Source organism: Lepisma saccharinum, chromosome 29 (genome assembly GCF_977018435.1).
Source record: "Lepisma saccharinum chromosome 29, izLepSacc3.1, whole genome shotgun sequence".
Classification (NCBI taxonomy): domain Eukaryota; kingdom Metazoa; phylum Arthropoda; class Insecta; order Zygentoma; family Lepismatidae; genus Lepisma; species Lepisma saccharinum.
In genome coordinates this window covers 45,444,699-45,458,690 of record NC_139257.1, presented here as the reverse complement: position 1 = coordinate 45,458,690, position 13,992 = coordinate 45,444,699, and the positions used below count along the sequence as shown (strand labels likewise).

General features: G+C 40.4%; 1 protein-coding gene across 7 annotated transcripts in view; it reads left to right on the top strand.

Moving 5' to 3' along the window:
• RhoBTB (Rho-related BTB domain containing) overlaps positions 1–13,992 on the top strand; it is a 271,730-nt gene that overhangs the window by 116,120 nt on the left and 141,618 nt on the right. The window contains exon 1 of one of the 7 annotated variants that reach the window (XM_083114778.1): positions 4,096–4,231. The exons of 5 other annotated variants lie outside the window; for them this stretch is intronic. Coding sequence is in view for 1 of the 2 variants with exons in the window: in XM_083114784.1 (XP_082970910.1) it covers positions 4,214–4,231 (18 nt within the window). In the remaining variant the exon portion in view is untranslated. Of the gene's footprint in view, positions 1–4,095; positions 4,232–13,992 lie in introns of those variants that run through there. One more of the 7 variants, XM_083114784.1, reaches the window with a different exon arrangement.

Sequence of the window (13,992 nt, the reverse complement as noted above, 5' to 3'; positions counted from 1 at the left end):
CCGAAATGAAAAAAAGAACTAATGATGCCCTCACAAATCAACACCCATGCCAGGCTCGGATTCGAACCTGTGAACCTTGTAGTGCGCTGTGATAACGACTCCGCTCCTGAATAAGCATTAGTCGGCGTAGAATGTGGTTAGTATGGTAAAAAAAAGGTAAAGTTGGAAGTTCTCATTGCACCCTATTGTTGAAGTAGAGCTCCATGCATTCAGGATCTCGGCCGTTGTGAAGGTGTGATCAGTACCAACAGCGACTAGTGGGTCCGAATTAGGTGAAAAAAATAGTATATATAGATAAAATTAGAAATTGGACTTTGTAACAAAATTCACACTAAATTTGATCTAATTTTCTACAGGGTGTACCAAAAGTCCCATTACTCCCTCTTTGAATTGTAGACAAACCTGCAAAATGTTATTTTAACTGCATGCGTATGATGAGAGGATGGTAAAAAAAGGTAAAGTGTTCCCCTGTGCTTAGCACCACGCCATGAAGGCGTATAGGGGGTGTGAGAGGATGGTATACCTTTAAATCAGACCAATGGCCACCATTTACTCTGTGTGCACACCGCCATTTTTATGGTACGGTATTATTCGCCTCCAGGTGCGATGTGAAATCCTCCGTAACTTGGCTGGCGTGAAGGAAGAAAACGCACTGCGAACAGCTTCTTGAAGTTCCTCAGTTGTCTGATAACGATTATGGGCGACTTTCTCTTCGATGTGTCCCCATAGCGCATTATCACAAAATGTCAGATTTGGACTTCGGGGTGGCCATTTTAAAGGTGCTGGTAAATTTGGCGATCCTCGTCCAATCCGTTTGTCTGTAAACAAATCATGAGGAATTCTCTTAAAATGGCCACCCCGAAATCCAGATCTGATATCTTATGTTACGGAGGATTTCACATCGCAACTGGAGGCAAATAATACCATGAAAATGGCGGTGTGCACACAGATGCTCTGGAGTAAATAGTGGTCATTGGTCTGATTTATTGGTATACCATCCTCTCATCATACGCATGCTGTTAAAATAACATTTTGCAGGTTTGTCTACAATTCAAAGAGGGGGTAATGGGACTTTTGGTACACCCTGTATATTACTCCATTTTATTTTTACACACATTTTCCCATAAGATATCTCTACATTTGATAAGTTTGTTATACAGCGTCAGTGTTTCCAACCCCCATAATAGAAGTTTAACCAAAATTGCGTGCGAAGTTAATGCGAAGAACGTCTTGACTGGTTAGAGGATTTTTCTTGGCAATGGAAAGACATACAAACAAATGAAGTTTGATTAGAGGAAATAGACAGAATTTACTCGTCAAAAGCTCTTGACGCCACGGGAATACACGTCATGCAGTGTTTGCGTGCCGAGCTTTGAAGGTCTGGGTTCTAATCCCGGAGAAAGGAATCGATATTTCAGTCCTTTCACCCCTTTCGGCTTCACGGATACTCTTGTTTGCCGCGACGTCCTCTGAGCAGCTTGGGAGCTGGCGGTGACGCATGGCTATCCTTGAACTCCAACAAGTGCGCTGGCTACGGGTGCTCGAACACACGTTTTTCTTTATCCCGGGAGGCTCGGGCAATTATTCAAAAGAATGCCCTTGGCGAGGACGGAAACGATTTTGGCGCCACTGTCGGCGAGGAGGTGGTTGCCATCTTTCATTGCAGCGTCGTCGGTGACACTGCTGCAACAGAAGAGAGAGAGAAATACTCGTATTGCAAGTTTGTAGGACCGGATATAGATTGATTTTCTTTTTGTGCGAGCCATAGGCTGTATGCAGTACATAGTTTTGATTTTTCTACAATATTTTGTTACATTTAGTTTCCTTTTAAGCTGTATCTTACTTTGTCCCCTATATACACATTCTTCCCCTCCCCCAACAGTTCTTCTTCCAGTCTTTCTTCCTCGCCCCACTTCTCTTTTCCTGCACTCTCACCAAAAAACGCATACATTTTACTTTACACACACTTACACTATAAAGATGGCTCGTCTGGAGCATGATCACTCATTTCGCTGCCTTCTCTAATAGCTTTCCCCCGCCGTTCTCTTACTTCTCCCAGGTATTTCCCCACTTGCTACCCCGCTTCTTTTATCTTTATTCTGTCGTCTACCACTTCTATCACCTCCCTCCCTGTTAAGTTTTTCATCCATTTGTCCCTTAGGTCACGTGAAGGGCAGTTCAGAAGGATATGCTCGTCCGTCTCCTCCCCATCGCACATAGAACAATCGTTTCCCCTGCTTCGTTTCTCTTTCTTAGTTGTTTCCATCCCCCTAATCTGAACCAGGTCGGGGCGGCTCTTTCATTTTTTCCCACAACCTGGATATATTTCGCTTTCCCCCATTCTCTTACTCTTAGCTGTTCCCTGATTGAGATCTTTGTTTGGCAGTCTGCTATTATTTCTTGTCTGTCTATGTCCAGTAACCTGTCTCTGATTTGATTTTCTGTTGAGATGCCCCCCCTTCCTCCCTCTTCCCATGCAAGTTTGCAGCTACGTATCTAGAAACAAGCAGTGTGAATAACACAGCTAGAATTGCCAGAACTTTGCATGCGTGTGGGCACATGCACTCTCTGAAATGTACAAAAAACACCGGTATATTCAGCGTGGTATGGAGAATGTCCGCTATGCGGTGAAGACGAGACGAAATTTCACATTCTCCTCCAGTGCAAAGAAACAGGGGAGGCAAGACAAAAATATATCAGGGAAATAAATTAAGCTAACATTGAGAATATAATGACAAGCGTTATTAGGAGGGGGAGACCGAAGGGGGGGGGTGGCGCCAATAAGGAATCTGGGAACTTTCCTCCACTATGCCTGGGCAAAGAGAGCAAAGAAGCTCAGTGGGGATAGCAAACATGTGTGAAAGGGGCGGGGGCTACTAAATAAATAAATAAATGTGAGAAAATTTAGGAATCGCTCAGGTAACAGTGCAAGTGTAGTGAAAGAGTGTTTGTGAACTCCCAAGCAGTGTGAATGTACTAAAAAATTTTCATCCTTGTATGGTATGTACAGCTGTACGGGAAATAAATTCTATTCTATTCTATTCTACAAAAAAAACACGTTATTTATTTGTAAATTAAAGTGTTTCGTTAGGGTATATGCATGGTCATTTAACTACTTCCTACTTCATAGAGCATATTTTAATATATTTTAAGCTTTTTCATAATAAGCCGTGGCGTAACACCCCGTGGGGGCCAGGCCCTACCGACTCCCGGCCTCACTTCCACCAGAAGTTCCATTGATTTGCTTTATTTTACTTCGCTTCTTGTGCCACTTTTGGCTAATTTCCAAAGATGGGGACGAGGGATGATATGATGAAATTGATCGATGGACACTCACAAACATTCATCCCCAGACCGAGATTCAAACAAACATTTCATTCAATTTGTTTCACCTTGAGATCGCTTTGTATTTATTTCCAGATATTATTAGAATAATTAAATCAAGAATACTTAGGTGGGCAGGCCATGTGGTACTAATGGGAGAGGAAAGACGTCTTTACAGGATTCTTGTTGGAAAACCTGATGGTAAGAGATCTGCAGGAAGGCCAAGACGAAGATGGAGGGACACCGTTGGAATGGACCTAAAGGAAATCGGTAAGGATGGAAAAGATTGGGGTTGTGTTGCTGCAGCCATAAACCTTCGGGTTTAAGAATCCTGGAGAGTTAGTTTTTCATTGGTTCATATCATACAGTCATGTTTCTTCATGTATCTCACTGTTTCTAGTTGATGCGTTAATTATAATAATCTGTGCGAAGGTCCTGGGTTCGAGACCCGTCTTGGTCATGTGTGTTCCTTTCTGGGCGTCCTATCCTTTCAATATCATGCAAATCATCATTGATCCTTAGCGTCGCAATTAGCCAAAAATAGCAGAAAAACGACATTGAATGAGAAAAACACAAAACAAACAATAATAATCTGCTGTATCTGTGCTAGTCACGTGGTGAGGACCGAAGGGAACGGACTCTGGCTGGCGTCCAGGGTCAAGGACGAACAGCTGGAGCAGAAAAACAAACAAGCATCGAGAATGGTCCGTGATGTCACTTCCGAGTCACCTTGAGAGGCCCCAGAGCTGGAGTCGAGCCACCGCGAGTGTTCGTTGTGGAAGAGTGAGTGATCCGCGTGTGTTGTGTGCGCCTGTTCTGTGGGACCATCGCCGGGCGTGGAGATTTCCCGCTTCATCATGTCTTGAGATTTGGGCAGGAACGAAGCTACATGAAACAGAAGAAGCGAGTATGTTGTTTCAGTCTCTCTTGCAGCACTATTTCTCTTATCGTTACGGATGTGTGTGTGTCTGTGTGGGTGTGTGCGTAAGGTAGAGATGGTATTGAGACAAGGCAAGTGTCTAAGTAGTTTTAGAATCGAGACTACACTGAGAATTACATTGCAAAGTGTGTAAAAATTCTGCCCATGTCATAAAGTATTTCATACTAACTAACTCTCTAGCCTTCTTAAACCCGAAGGTTTATGGCTGCAGCAACACAAGCCTTCTATCAGTCCCTATCCTGGGCAAGATCAATCCAATTGTTATCATCCTTACCGATTCTGAAGGTCAATCTCAACCTTATCCCCCCATCTTCGTCTTGTCCTACCTACAGGTCCCTTACCATCAGGTTTCCCAACAAGAATCCTGTAAACTCTTCTTTCCTCTCCCATTCGTGCCACACGTAAGTCATTCATTCCAAACATATCTTAGAGAGATGTCTTCGTGTACGGTTGCCACGTATCTATCTGTTACTTAAACTAACACAGGCCTCCCCGATGGCGCAGTGGTAGCGTCGTCGCCTTGTAATCAAGGGGTCCCGGGTTCGATACTCGGTGGAGACACATAGTGGTTCGGATTCCACTTTAAGCTGTAGGTCCAGTCCCGATTAGCCTTACTGTGGACTTAAAATACTAAATCAACCAACCAACCAATCTTAAACTAACAGAAACGGGATCGAAAATCGAAATACGAGTTCACTTGTGAAGACGAGACCGAGAATGTGACAAGCCATAGTCTCGTCTCGATACCATCCCTACTCGGGTTAGTGTCCCGGCGGATTAACCTGGTTGGTAACCTCAGAACTCTTGTTCGAATCACGTCGCCAGGAAAGCTACAATTCCTACTTGCTGTGTCTAGAGTAAGATAACGAACAAGTTTTGTTAGTGGTGTAAGTAACAACCCCTTAGAATACAGTCATGGACTATACACCTTTACAGCCATGGACATCCGCAGGATTTTTTCCAGGGAGGGGCAAGCAAGGTATTTTTTTTTCCAGGGGGGCCAAAGGACACATATATTCCTCCAAAATAGTGATGCCCCCTCAAAAAACACTATTTCAGTCTGAAATTACACGTTTCTTCAACGAATTGATAATAATTAACATAAATTACTGTGATTGAAATGAAATTATGTGTGAAATATATAGTTTTTAGGTACACATTCATTTTCCAGAGGGGTGGCCCCCCGCCCCCCCCCCCCTTCCGGACGCCCAGTCCCTCGCGAAAAGAAATCCTGCGTACACCAGTGAACCTCCCTGTGCATAAACAAACGAGGACGGTGATTGTCAGCGGGAGTTTCTTGTCACGGAGAGACATTAGTGCGTGGCCTGTACTGTTCATTTTTGTAGATCAAATGACTGTACGAAGTTTCATATTTCACGTCACTCCAGTCCCTTCTAACTGTTGATACACAAGGTCACTTGCACTTTACCATCTTGTCATTTTAATTCAGTGCGTTGTGTTGTGAATCTTCGATAGTTGTGCGCTGAACCCCGTCCTTGAAGAATACGTCTCCATAACACACGTCATATGCTGATGTATAAAATATTGGTAACCACATTTTTACCTAACTTTACACGCGGTGGTTTGTTGTTGTTTTTGTTTTTAGTAGTTTCTGAACATGCACGTGCAGCTGGAGTGTTGTGTTTACCTCCGTTGCCTTGGTAACCGCTTTGGCCTCTCGCTCAGCATTACTGAAGCCAGTAAGCACTAAAATTAATAATTTGCATTATTCATTTTTATGCTTTATTTTAACGCTGAGTGTTATAACTGTGCTTTTACCTCTTTATTATTATTATTTTTATTTTAAACTAATGAACTTTATTCACTTCCCTTTTATTGATTTTCTCCGTCACTCCTTTCTCGTGAATTCTAGAGCAATGATTTTCAACCTTCGTGAGGAAATTCGTTTTGTAAAAACCGATACCTCGATCCCAATAATTTTACTCGTAAAGAGCTTTCTAATTTTTAAAACTTTATACATTAATTACTATGTGCTCTAATACATACATTTCCACACATTGGAAGAACTGTAACAAACAATTTGCTGGCTTTCTACCTCCGCGATTTCAAACAAATGAACAACAAGTCCACTTGTCACGTGACCGAGCCTCCAACTTCGTGTGCTCTGCCCTGTGGTCTCGATTCCTCGTGAACTTGACGCATTCGAACTGTACTATGTGACGTCACTTCCCTTAAGACCATACTTCAAGTATGTACTTTGTACCTTTCGGACAGAGCCTGAGTATGTGAAATGGCAATGGCAAACTCCACACCTTAAATGAAATATATATATATATATATATATATATATATATATATATATATATATATATAATACCGTTTAATTGAATTGATTGTTTTGGATACATTGGAATCGCGCAGACCCCTAATATTGTTAATATATTTGTGTGTGTATATGTGTGGGTGGTGATAGACGATAGTACGTAAGTTTGAAATAGAGCAAACATCTGCTTGTGTACCCTTGGAATTTTGGAAAGTTAGCTTGAAAACCGGGAATTATACTTGAATTTTATTAAGGTATTAGAGTGGCCACCCTGACTTTCCGTGTTTTTCCGATCTTTTCCTTTATGCTACGGCACTAGACACCTTCTTGCACAACCCCAGGCGCAAAATATCCACACAAAAGTGCAAATTTCTTTGTCTCGGCTAAAGTTAGCTTCTCATTTGCATCCCGAGGCCGTGTCGAAGCGTAAATTTACCGAGGGACGTGTGCGTGGGAATACTTGAGCACACATTCCGTCTGTCGGATTGACACACTGCCTCAAAAGGAAACTGGACGAGGACTGCTGCATGCAGCGGGACTGGCTCGCCCGTTTCCGGATCGGATACGAGAGAAAAGGACCGCCCCTTCTTTGTTCGGTCATCGATATGCATGTTTTGTCTCCAAGAAAGTAAATATCTGTCGTTTCACGGCCAACGTCTTTCGGACGGCTTTTTCTTTACGTTACCCATTTCCGAAGTCCACCAGTTTTTTTTCTTAATCAGCTCCGTTCTACCGTGTATAAACGCGGAAGATCGAACCCGGAACCGCTCGCATCAATGACGAGAGCGCTAGCCGCTATGTTACATTGGGATCCCTATGTACAGTCATTACTAGGGAGCGGAAGTTGATGAAATGTCATCTTTTTTCTGACATCTCGGACACGATGCCCATTAAATATACACAATATTACACTTCGTCTAGAACCCAAAAAAAGTTAATTTTAATGTGCATTTTTTGCCAGTTTTCAGGTTTTAGGTCATTTTCCCCTATTTTCGGTACTTTCCTGTCATTTTTCGCTATATTCGGTGTATTGTTTCGTCATATTTTATCACTTCTTTAATTTTGGTAATATTCTTGAGTCTTTTCACCAAGGTGAACATAGGCGTATAATGATCTCGCAAGATTGCAATTTACAAGCACAGATGCGGGAAATTAGTGCACTTTACTCCACTTCATTCAGTGTATACGACTTTTTCATTAAATTGTTTTAAAATTATTCGGTTGTTTCCATTAGACATTCTTGTTGCATATTTTGATTGAATGTGCATGTGGTATCATTTGGTGCCTTTTTCTAAAGCAAGATTGAATTTTGTTTAATTTCCTTTGTAACTTTTAAACAAATTGTAAAAAGAAGAGAATCCTTTTACAGAAAGTACAATGGAATGAAAATACATAGCTACTTTGACACTCGATAAATAACAGTTAAATATTTTTTTCCTGCAGCCTGTCTTTCGAATTGGCTGTCAATTTAAGTGACCAAAAACACGTTGCATCTCATTGATTAGAAAATATGAAATTTTCTAGATCAGAGATCGAAAATATAGGAGAAAGGATCAGTATAGTAAACAAATACCGAAATATGATGTTTTATGTAAAGTAAATTAGCAAATATGTAATATCCTGGCAAATATCTAAAAATATGTAACATAAAACTTATGCAAAATCATGTCAGTTATATAATTCGTTTACATTTTCTTGTTCAAGGTATGCATCTAGAAAGGAATAGAATATGTAATTACTGTACATACAAATCCTGGCTCTAGTAGTAAGAGGGAATTCTAAAGAGCCAACACTACAGGTTTGACAGCAAAACGAAGATGTTGGGGTGCGGATGTTTTCTCCCAGTTATTGATAATACTAACGCAATGGGCTTCTTTTCAAATATAAGCATTTCCTGTTGTTAATTCTAAGTCCATTTTACGCACAGATAGGTTAGTCGGGACTGTATCTACAGTTTAAAGTGGCAGGGGTGCCCACAGGGAGGATTCATGATGTCATGGGAATTTTTTTTTGGGGGGGGACAAAATTTTATGGTTTAGCTACCAATTACATATATCTTCACACAAAAATGGGGGATCGTTCGTTTGATTGACTTGTTATTGATTTTTAGTTATGATTATGATGTACAGTTTTTCTACCTACCTGTGGGTGATCGCAGCATTGGGGTTCACCTCTTATGTCTGTTTGGAAAGGGGGGGGGGGTGCAGTTCCCATTAGTACAAGGTTCGTCAAGCAGGCAAAGTGTTAAGAATAAGGTTCAGTACACAATGGCAGTGAGCCTGAGCACTTTTGTAAGTTTTGTGTTAGCAAACCTGAAAGCGCCAACGTTTAAACGTACAATAAGTGTCATATGAATCATTAAATACGTTCGTGTATAGCTGATGAGTGGTTAATGTCTACCTTAATTCCATCCTGCGAGCCCGATATTTTAAAATGGTGCAAAATGATAAAATTATCAGTAAGTTAGCTGCATCAACTTTGCAATGTCAGAAGTTATTATCATTTATGTAAAATGTTATTTAAATCAATGTCAAAGTAATATAAATATACATGTAAATGTCAATACCTAAAGTATATTGCTTAAATATGTCTGTTTTGTTTTGTTGAGCAAATTTTGTCTGACGATAATAATTAGACATAAATGGGTGGGCGGGGGAAAGTTCTACCTTTGGGGGGCAGTGCGTCATAGGCCTTGGGGGGATGGGCACCCCTGTAAAGTGGTATCCGAACCAAACCACAACGTAAGGACTCAACTGGGGATAGAAATAGCAACTTCTTCGAATGACATGGGTACCTGGGGGAAACCCTGGGGGGTAAAGGCGGTCAGGGGCGTGATGCTGATCACATCACCCCCACTCACGACCGGATCAAGAAAGTGTGGGGCGTTACCCCCACACCCCCTATACGCCTTCATGGCGTGGTGCTAAGCACAGGGGAGCACTTTACCTTTTTTACCTTTGATTAAAGAGCACGTTTCTTGTTTACACCCGAATCTATCAATGCATTGGCCTCCTCCCCCAAAAACCAAAATTCTTAATTCGCACTTTTCTGAGACAGCCCAGAACTGATTAGAAAGTGTGCTAGTAAAGGATATATTAATATCATTGGCTACTCGACTCACGTGCTTACTTCTGCGTCATCGGCTTTGTCTTCAAGGGGCAAGTTATAGAATCCGAGTGCATTCGGAACATCTCCAGCTGACTGCGCTAGTCTAGCCAGCGAGCCTACGAGCAGTGTACAGCGTGAGCAATAGAGTTAGCTATTGGTGCAGAGTAGACATGACGTCAGCGGTTCCCTTCTTGATTGGAGGCGTCGGGAGTTATGACTCGCTCCCAAGGTGCAAGCGCAGAACGGCCAGAGCTGTTACGGAAATAATCTCACTCTACCTCGTGGAATGTAGAAAGTTCATGGGTCTGATTTTCGAGGCAGGGGGCCAGGAGCACTGGGCGAAGATTCGATTACCTCCGAATTAAATTTGACAATCGAAGCAATTAGCGTTTAATGCGTATTAGCAGGGGTATTGATTCTTGCCACCGGCGCTGGATATTAAAAATGAGTAGAGAACGCCCGATTGAGTGCGAGGACACAGGGAATAAACCCTCTCATTAGAGTGATCTGCCGCGTTGCACTCTCGGTAATCAACGAATCATCCGCCTGCGATTGTCGAGACTTTTGTTTGTTGTTTTGCCTCGGGAATGGGGTGCAGGGTGTCTCAAAGTGAAGTGTCCGATTTTCTTTCCTTGGTTAAAGTTAGGGATGTGACGAAGCTGAAAATTTACCGATGCCGATGTACTCACCGATAATTTTTGGATCCGATACCGATGCCGATATTTAACCGATTCCGATACATAAGATTATTAAACAGAAATAGGATGTTATTTTCAGCATGACAGAAATAAATTTGCTATGTACAAATATATATCATGTATATATACATATATATTCTCAAGAGATGCGAATGTACATTTGCATCTACAAAAGGTTATGTGAACCTTTAAGAAGAACATGGATTCTCGTGAGATTTTACATTAGTACACAAGCAGTTCTTTGAAATGCAAAATGAATGCCTGTTCTTAATGTAGGAAATTTACTGCTGCCAGATTCAACTTCAGAAACACAAGTTTTGGAAGCACTTCAAGAAGTAACCTACTTCTTCTCTTATTTCAAATCTGTTCAGCAACACTGAACACTCAATCACTGAATACTGATGCAGCAGGTATGCCCAAGTATTTTCTCAGCACTTGCTTCAGGTTTGAATACTCATTTTTGAATTTTCAATACAACAGCAGATCCTGGTTCAGCAATGTAGGGGAGACCGGGGTAATTAGAACATGGGGTTATTGGAACATGTTAATGTAGAATAATTTAAAACAAAAAGACTGGTGTAATAACATTCCATACCTATGTACTTACACTAAACCTACATGCAGAAAATTTGTTATTGGAATAACTACACAAAAGGAAGTTTTATTTGACTTTTATTATACACCTGCAAAAATGATGTGACGCATGCTTGGTGTTTCTCTGCTTCTGCATATACTGGATGTGAATGAAAGAACCCTTTCAAAATTTTCTTCACCCCTATAATAAAACATAAGGGCACACATCATTTCATGTGAGTTTGGTTGTCTATGGGCAATTTGCCTGGTTTTTATAAGCAAAGTTCTTATTACCCCAAAAATTTCTGCAAATGGGTTATTAGAACATTGCGTAATTTGCTTGATTTCGCTTGGGTATACTAGATTGTACACGTAACTATTAGAAGTTTTTTCTTTACTACATTGTAGAATGGCCTGTAACCTTTCAAATAAATCATAGAACACTGATTTTCATTCACACATATTTGCTTCACAGCTGGGAAATTGAACTTTATGAAAAAAAGACGTTAACTTGGGATTTTATTTAAACAAGCATTGATAACTCCAGAAGAAGTAGAGCTATTGTGTTCAAATTTGCAGGGTAAATGGGACATTTAGATATGATGTTCTTATTACCCAAACAGCAATCTAAAGCTATTCAGTTGAAATTTCTAACTTATGTTCCATTAACCCCAAATGGGGTAATTGGAACAATTTTATGGTGTCATGACAATTTTTTTTTTTGGACAAGTATTTACAATGCAGGTATGGTCATTCTTTTTTTCAAAAATATGCAAAAGATGTCCTTTTAAATGGTAGAATTTTTTAAAAAATCCATCAGTAACTTTCTGAGTAATTTACAGTGGAACTTCTACAGGCTGTTTCCTGTTCTAATTACCCCGGTCTCCCCTACTGTTTTATTTCCGATTTTGAGTTAGGTTGATCCTCTGAATGAGAGTTTGCAATAATTTTATTACAAAAACTCGACAAAAATGATGGATCATAACCTAATTTTAAATAAATCTTACAAAACTAAAATATAAAACTTGTTAGAAGGTAAAACTCTAGTATAATCTGTACCGGTTTAAATATCGGATTTTTGCCGATTTTTATACATCTGTAATCGGCTTCGGCACATTCCTAGTTAAGGTTCGAAGGATCGTAACGAAGAACCTTAACCATTGATGTGGGTGATGTAACTTATTCACCATTCATCCTCAATGATGACAAGTCAAATGCTTGGCAGTGCGAAACTAAATACCTTATCAACTAGAAAAGACAGTGGTCACTCATTGGGTTTTATGAACCTTCGAACCTGAATCATGGCTGGGTTATAGGATAATTACCTGTCTATCTGAAGAGTGATGATTAATTCAAAGTAACGTTGAATGAAATAAAACTAAGACCTCTCTAGGCTTCGTTGCTCGTTGACAAAGACTCGCCTCACTTTCCCTCAACTCCTTTCTCCTCTCTCCTCAATCCAAAGCCAAAGTCAGTCCCTTCTCAGTCTGTCCCACCTCTATATCACCCAGGCCATGGAGACCTTCCTCCATTGCCGAATCGTGATTTTTACTACCTCTATTGCAAACAGCTGATTCCATAGGCTGATGAAACTTCCTATATCCTGAATACATCAGGAAGTTTGCATAGCACAACACTGTGCATTATTCACATACCACGGAGATTGAGACAACTGGAGTAAACAAGTGCCCTGGTGAACATGAAGCATCCAGAGAGAGTTTAAATAAAATAATCTTATAGATTAATACGATTGTTCCTGTCTGGATTATTTGAGTGCCGTGCAGCTGCCAATGTAATGCCAAGTTTTTGCCGATTGCAGATTCAACTGACCTTTTTATACAGTGGCGGATTAATTACCACTCATGGGGGGTCCATTTAAGGTTTTTCGTTAGTTTTTGTCGTCGTCTTCGTGGGCGACCTAGTAATTCAAGACATGGGAGATCACCTATGTTAATATTGAAGATTTAGTTTTAGTTTCAGATATCTGGGGTGGGAGCGCCCTTCTACTCTTCCCAATGATCCGCTCATAATTGTATAGTGAACCCAGTAGATTCACTCTGATGATAGTTGAAAGTGAAGCACCTTTCCAGTTAATTTCATTAACATTAAATGCAGGCACGGATTTAGGGATTAGGGGATCACTCCCGGAGCTCCATCAGAAAAGAATGTTTCGAAATGAGCCACAAAATAAAGAAAAAAAAACGAGATATTTGAAATACGGTAAAACAACTAACCGTTTGATTGATTTAGTTTATTTTACTTCGCGTTTTGTGCCTCTTGGCTAATTTGCGAAGATGGGGATGAGTGATGAAATGATGAAATTGATGAATGGACATTCACAAACAACCAAGCCCGAACCCGGGACGCGTATTTCACATGTGCACATTGAAATAGAGATGGGTGGCGTGGTTTTGTGTATGAATGCTCCCTATTGGCTAGCAGACTGCCTCAATGATACAGGATAGGACACTGGCATTTATTTCATTGACTTGTGCGAACACTTTCTGTAAACCACAGACTACAAGCAGAACCATCTAGTGGGAAAATTACAACGCAATCGGATAGTAATCAATACTCGAAAAGCGAATAGACTTTCTTATTGGAAATAAAAGAGGCAATATTTTTTAAAATGTTGCGTTGGATGAAAATTCTTATACAATTATTTAATATATTGGGTCATTTTCCGCTTTTCGTCAGATGCAAACAAGGAACATTTTTAATTCTTATTTTAAAAATCTGTCAAAACCTTGAGTAGCGCCAAAACCTTAATTTCGACTATATAAGCGCGATGCTATTTGTTTTGTAAAGAAGTTGTTACAAACCAGATATTACACACTGGAAACAACACAAGATGAAAAGAGAGGAGTTTCAAAAAAGAAAAGTAGATGGCAGCACAAGGTGAAGAAATATAAATAAATCGCTGGAGGATAAGTATGGATTTAGTGAAAGTGAACTACAATAGAATGATGTAGAAAAGATCAAAGCAATGTATAAAAAGTAGAAAATAGACGGAAAAGGAAAATATAAGTGGTTTACATCATTCAACAAGTTCAAGCCTGTAGTCA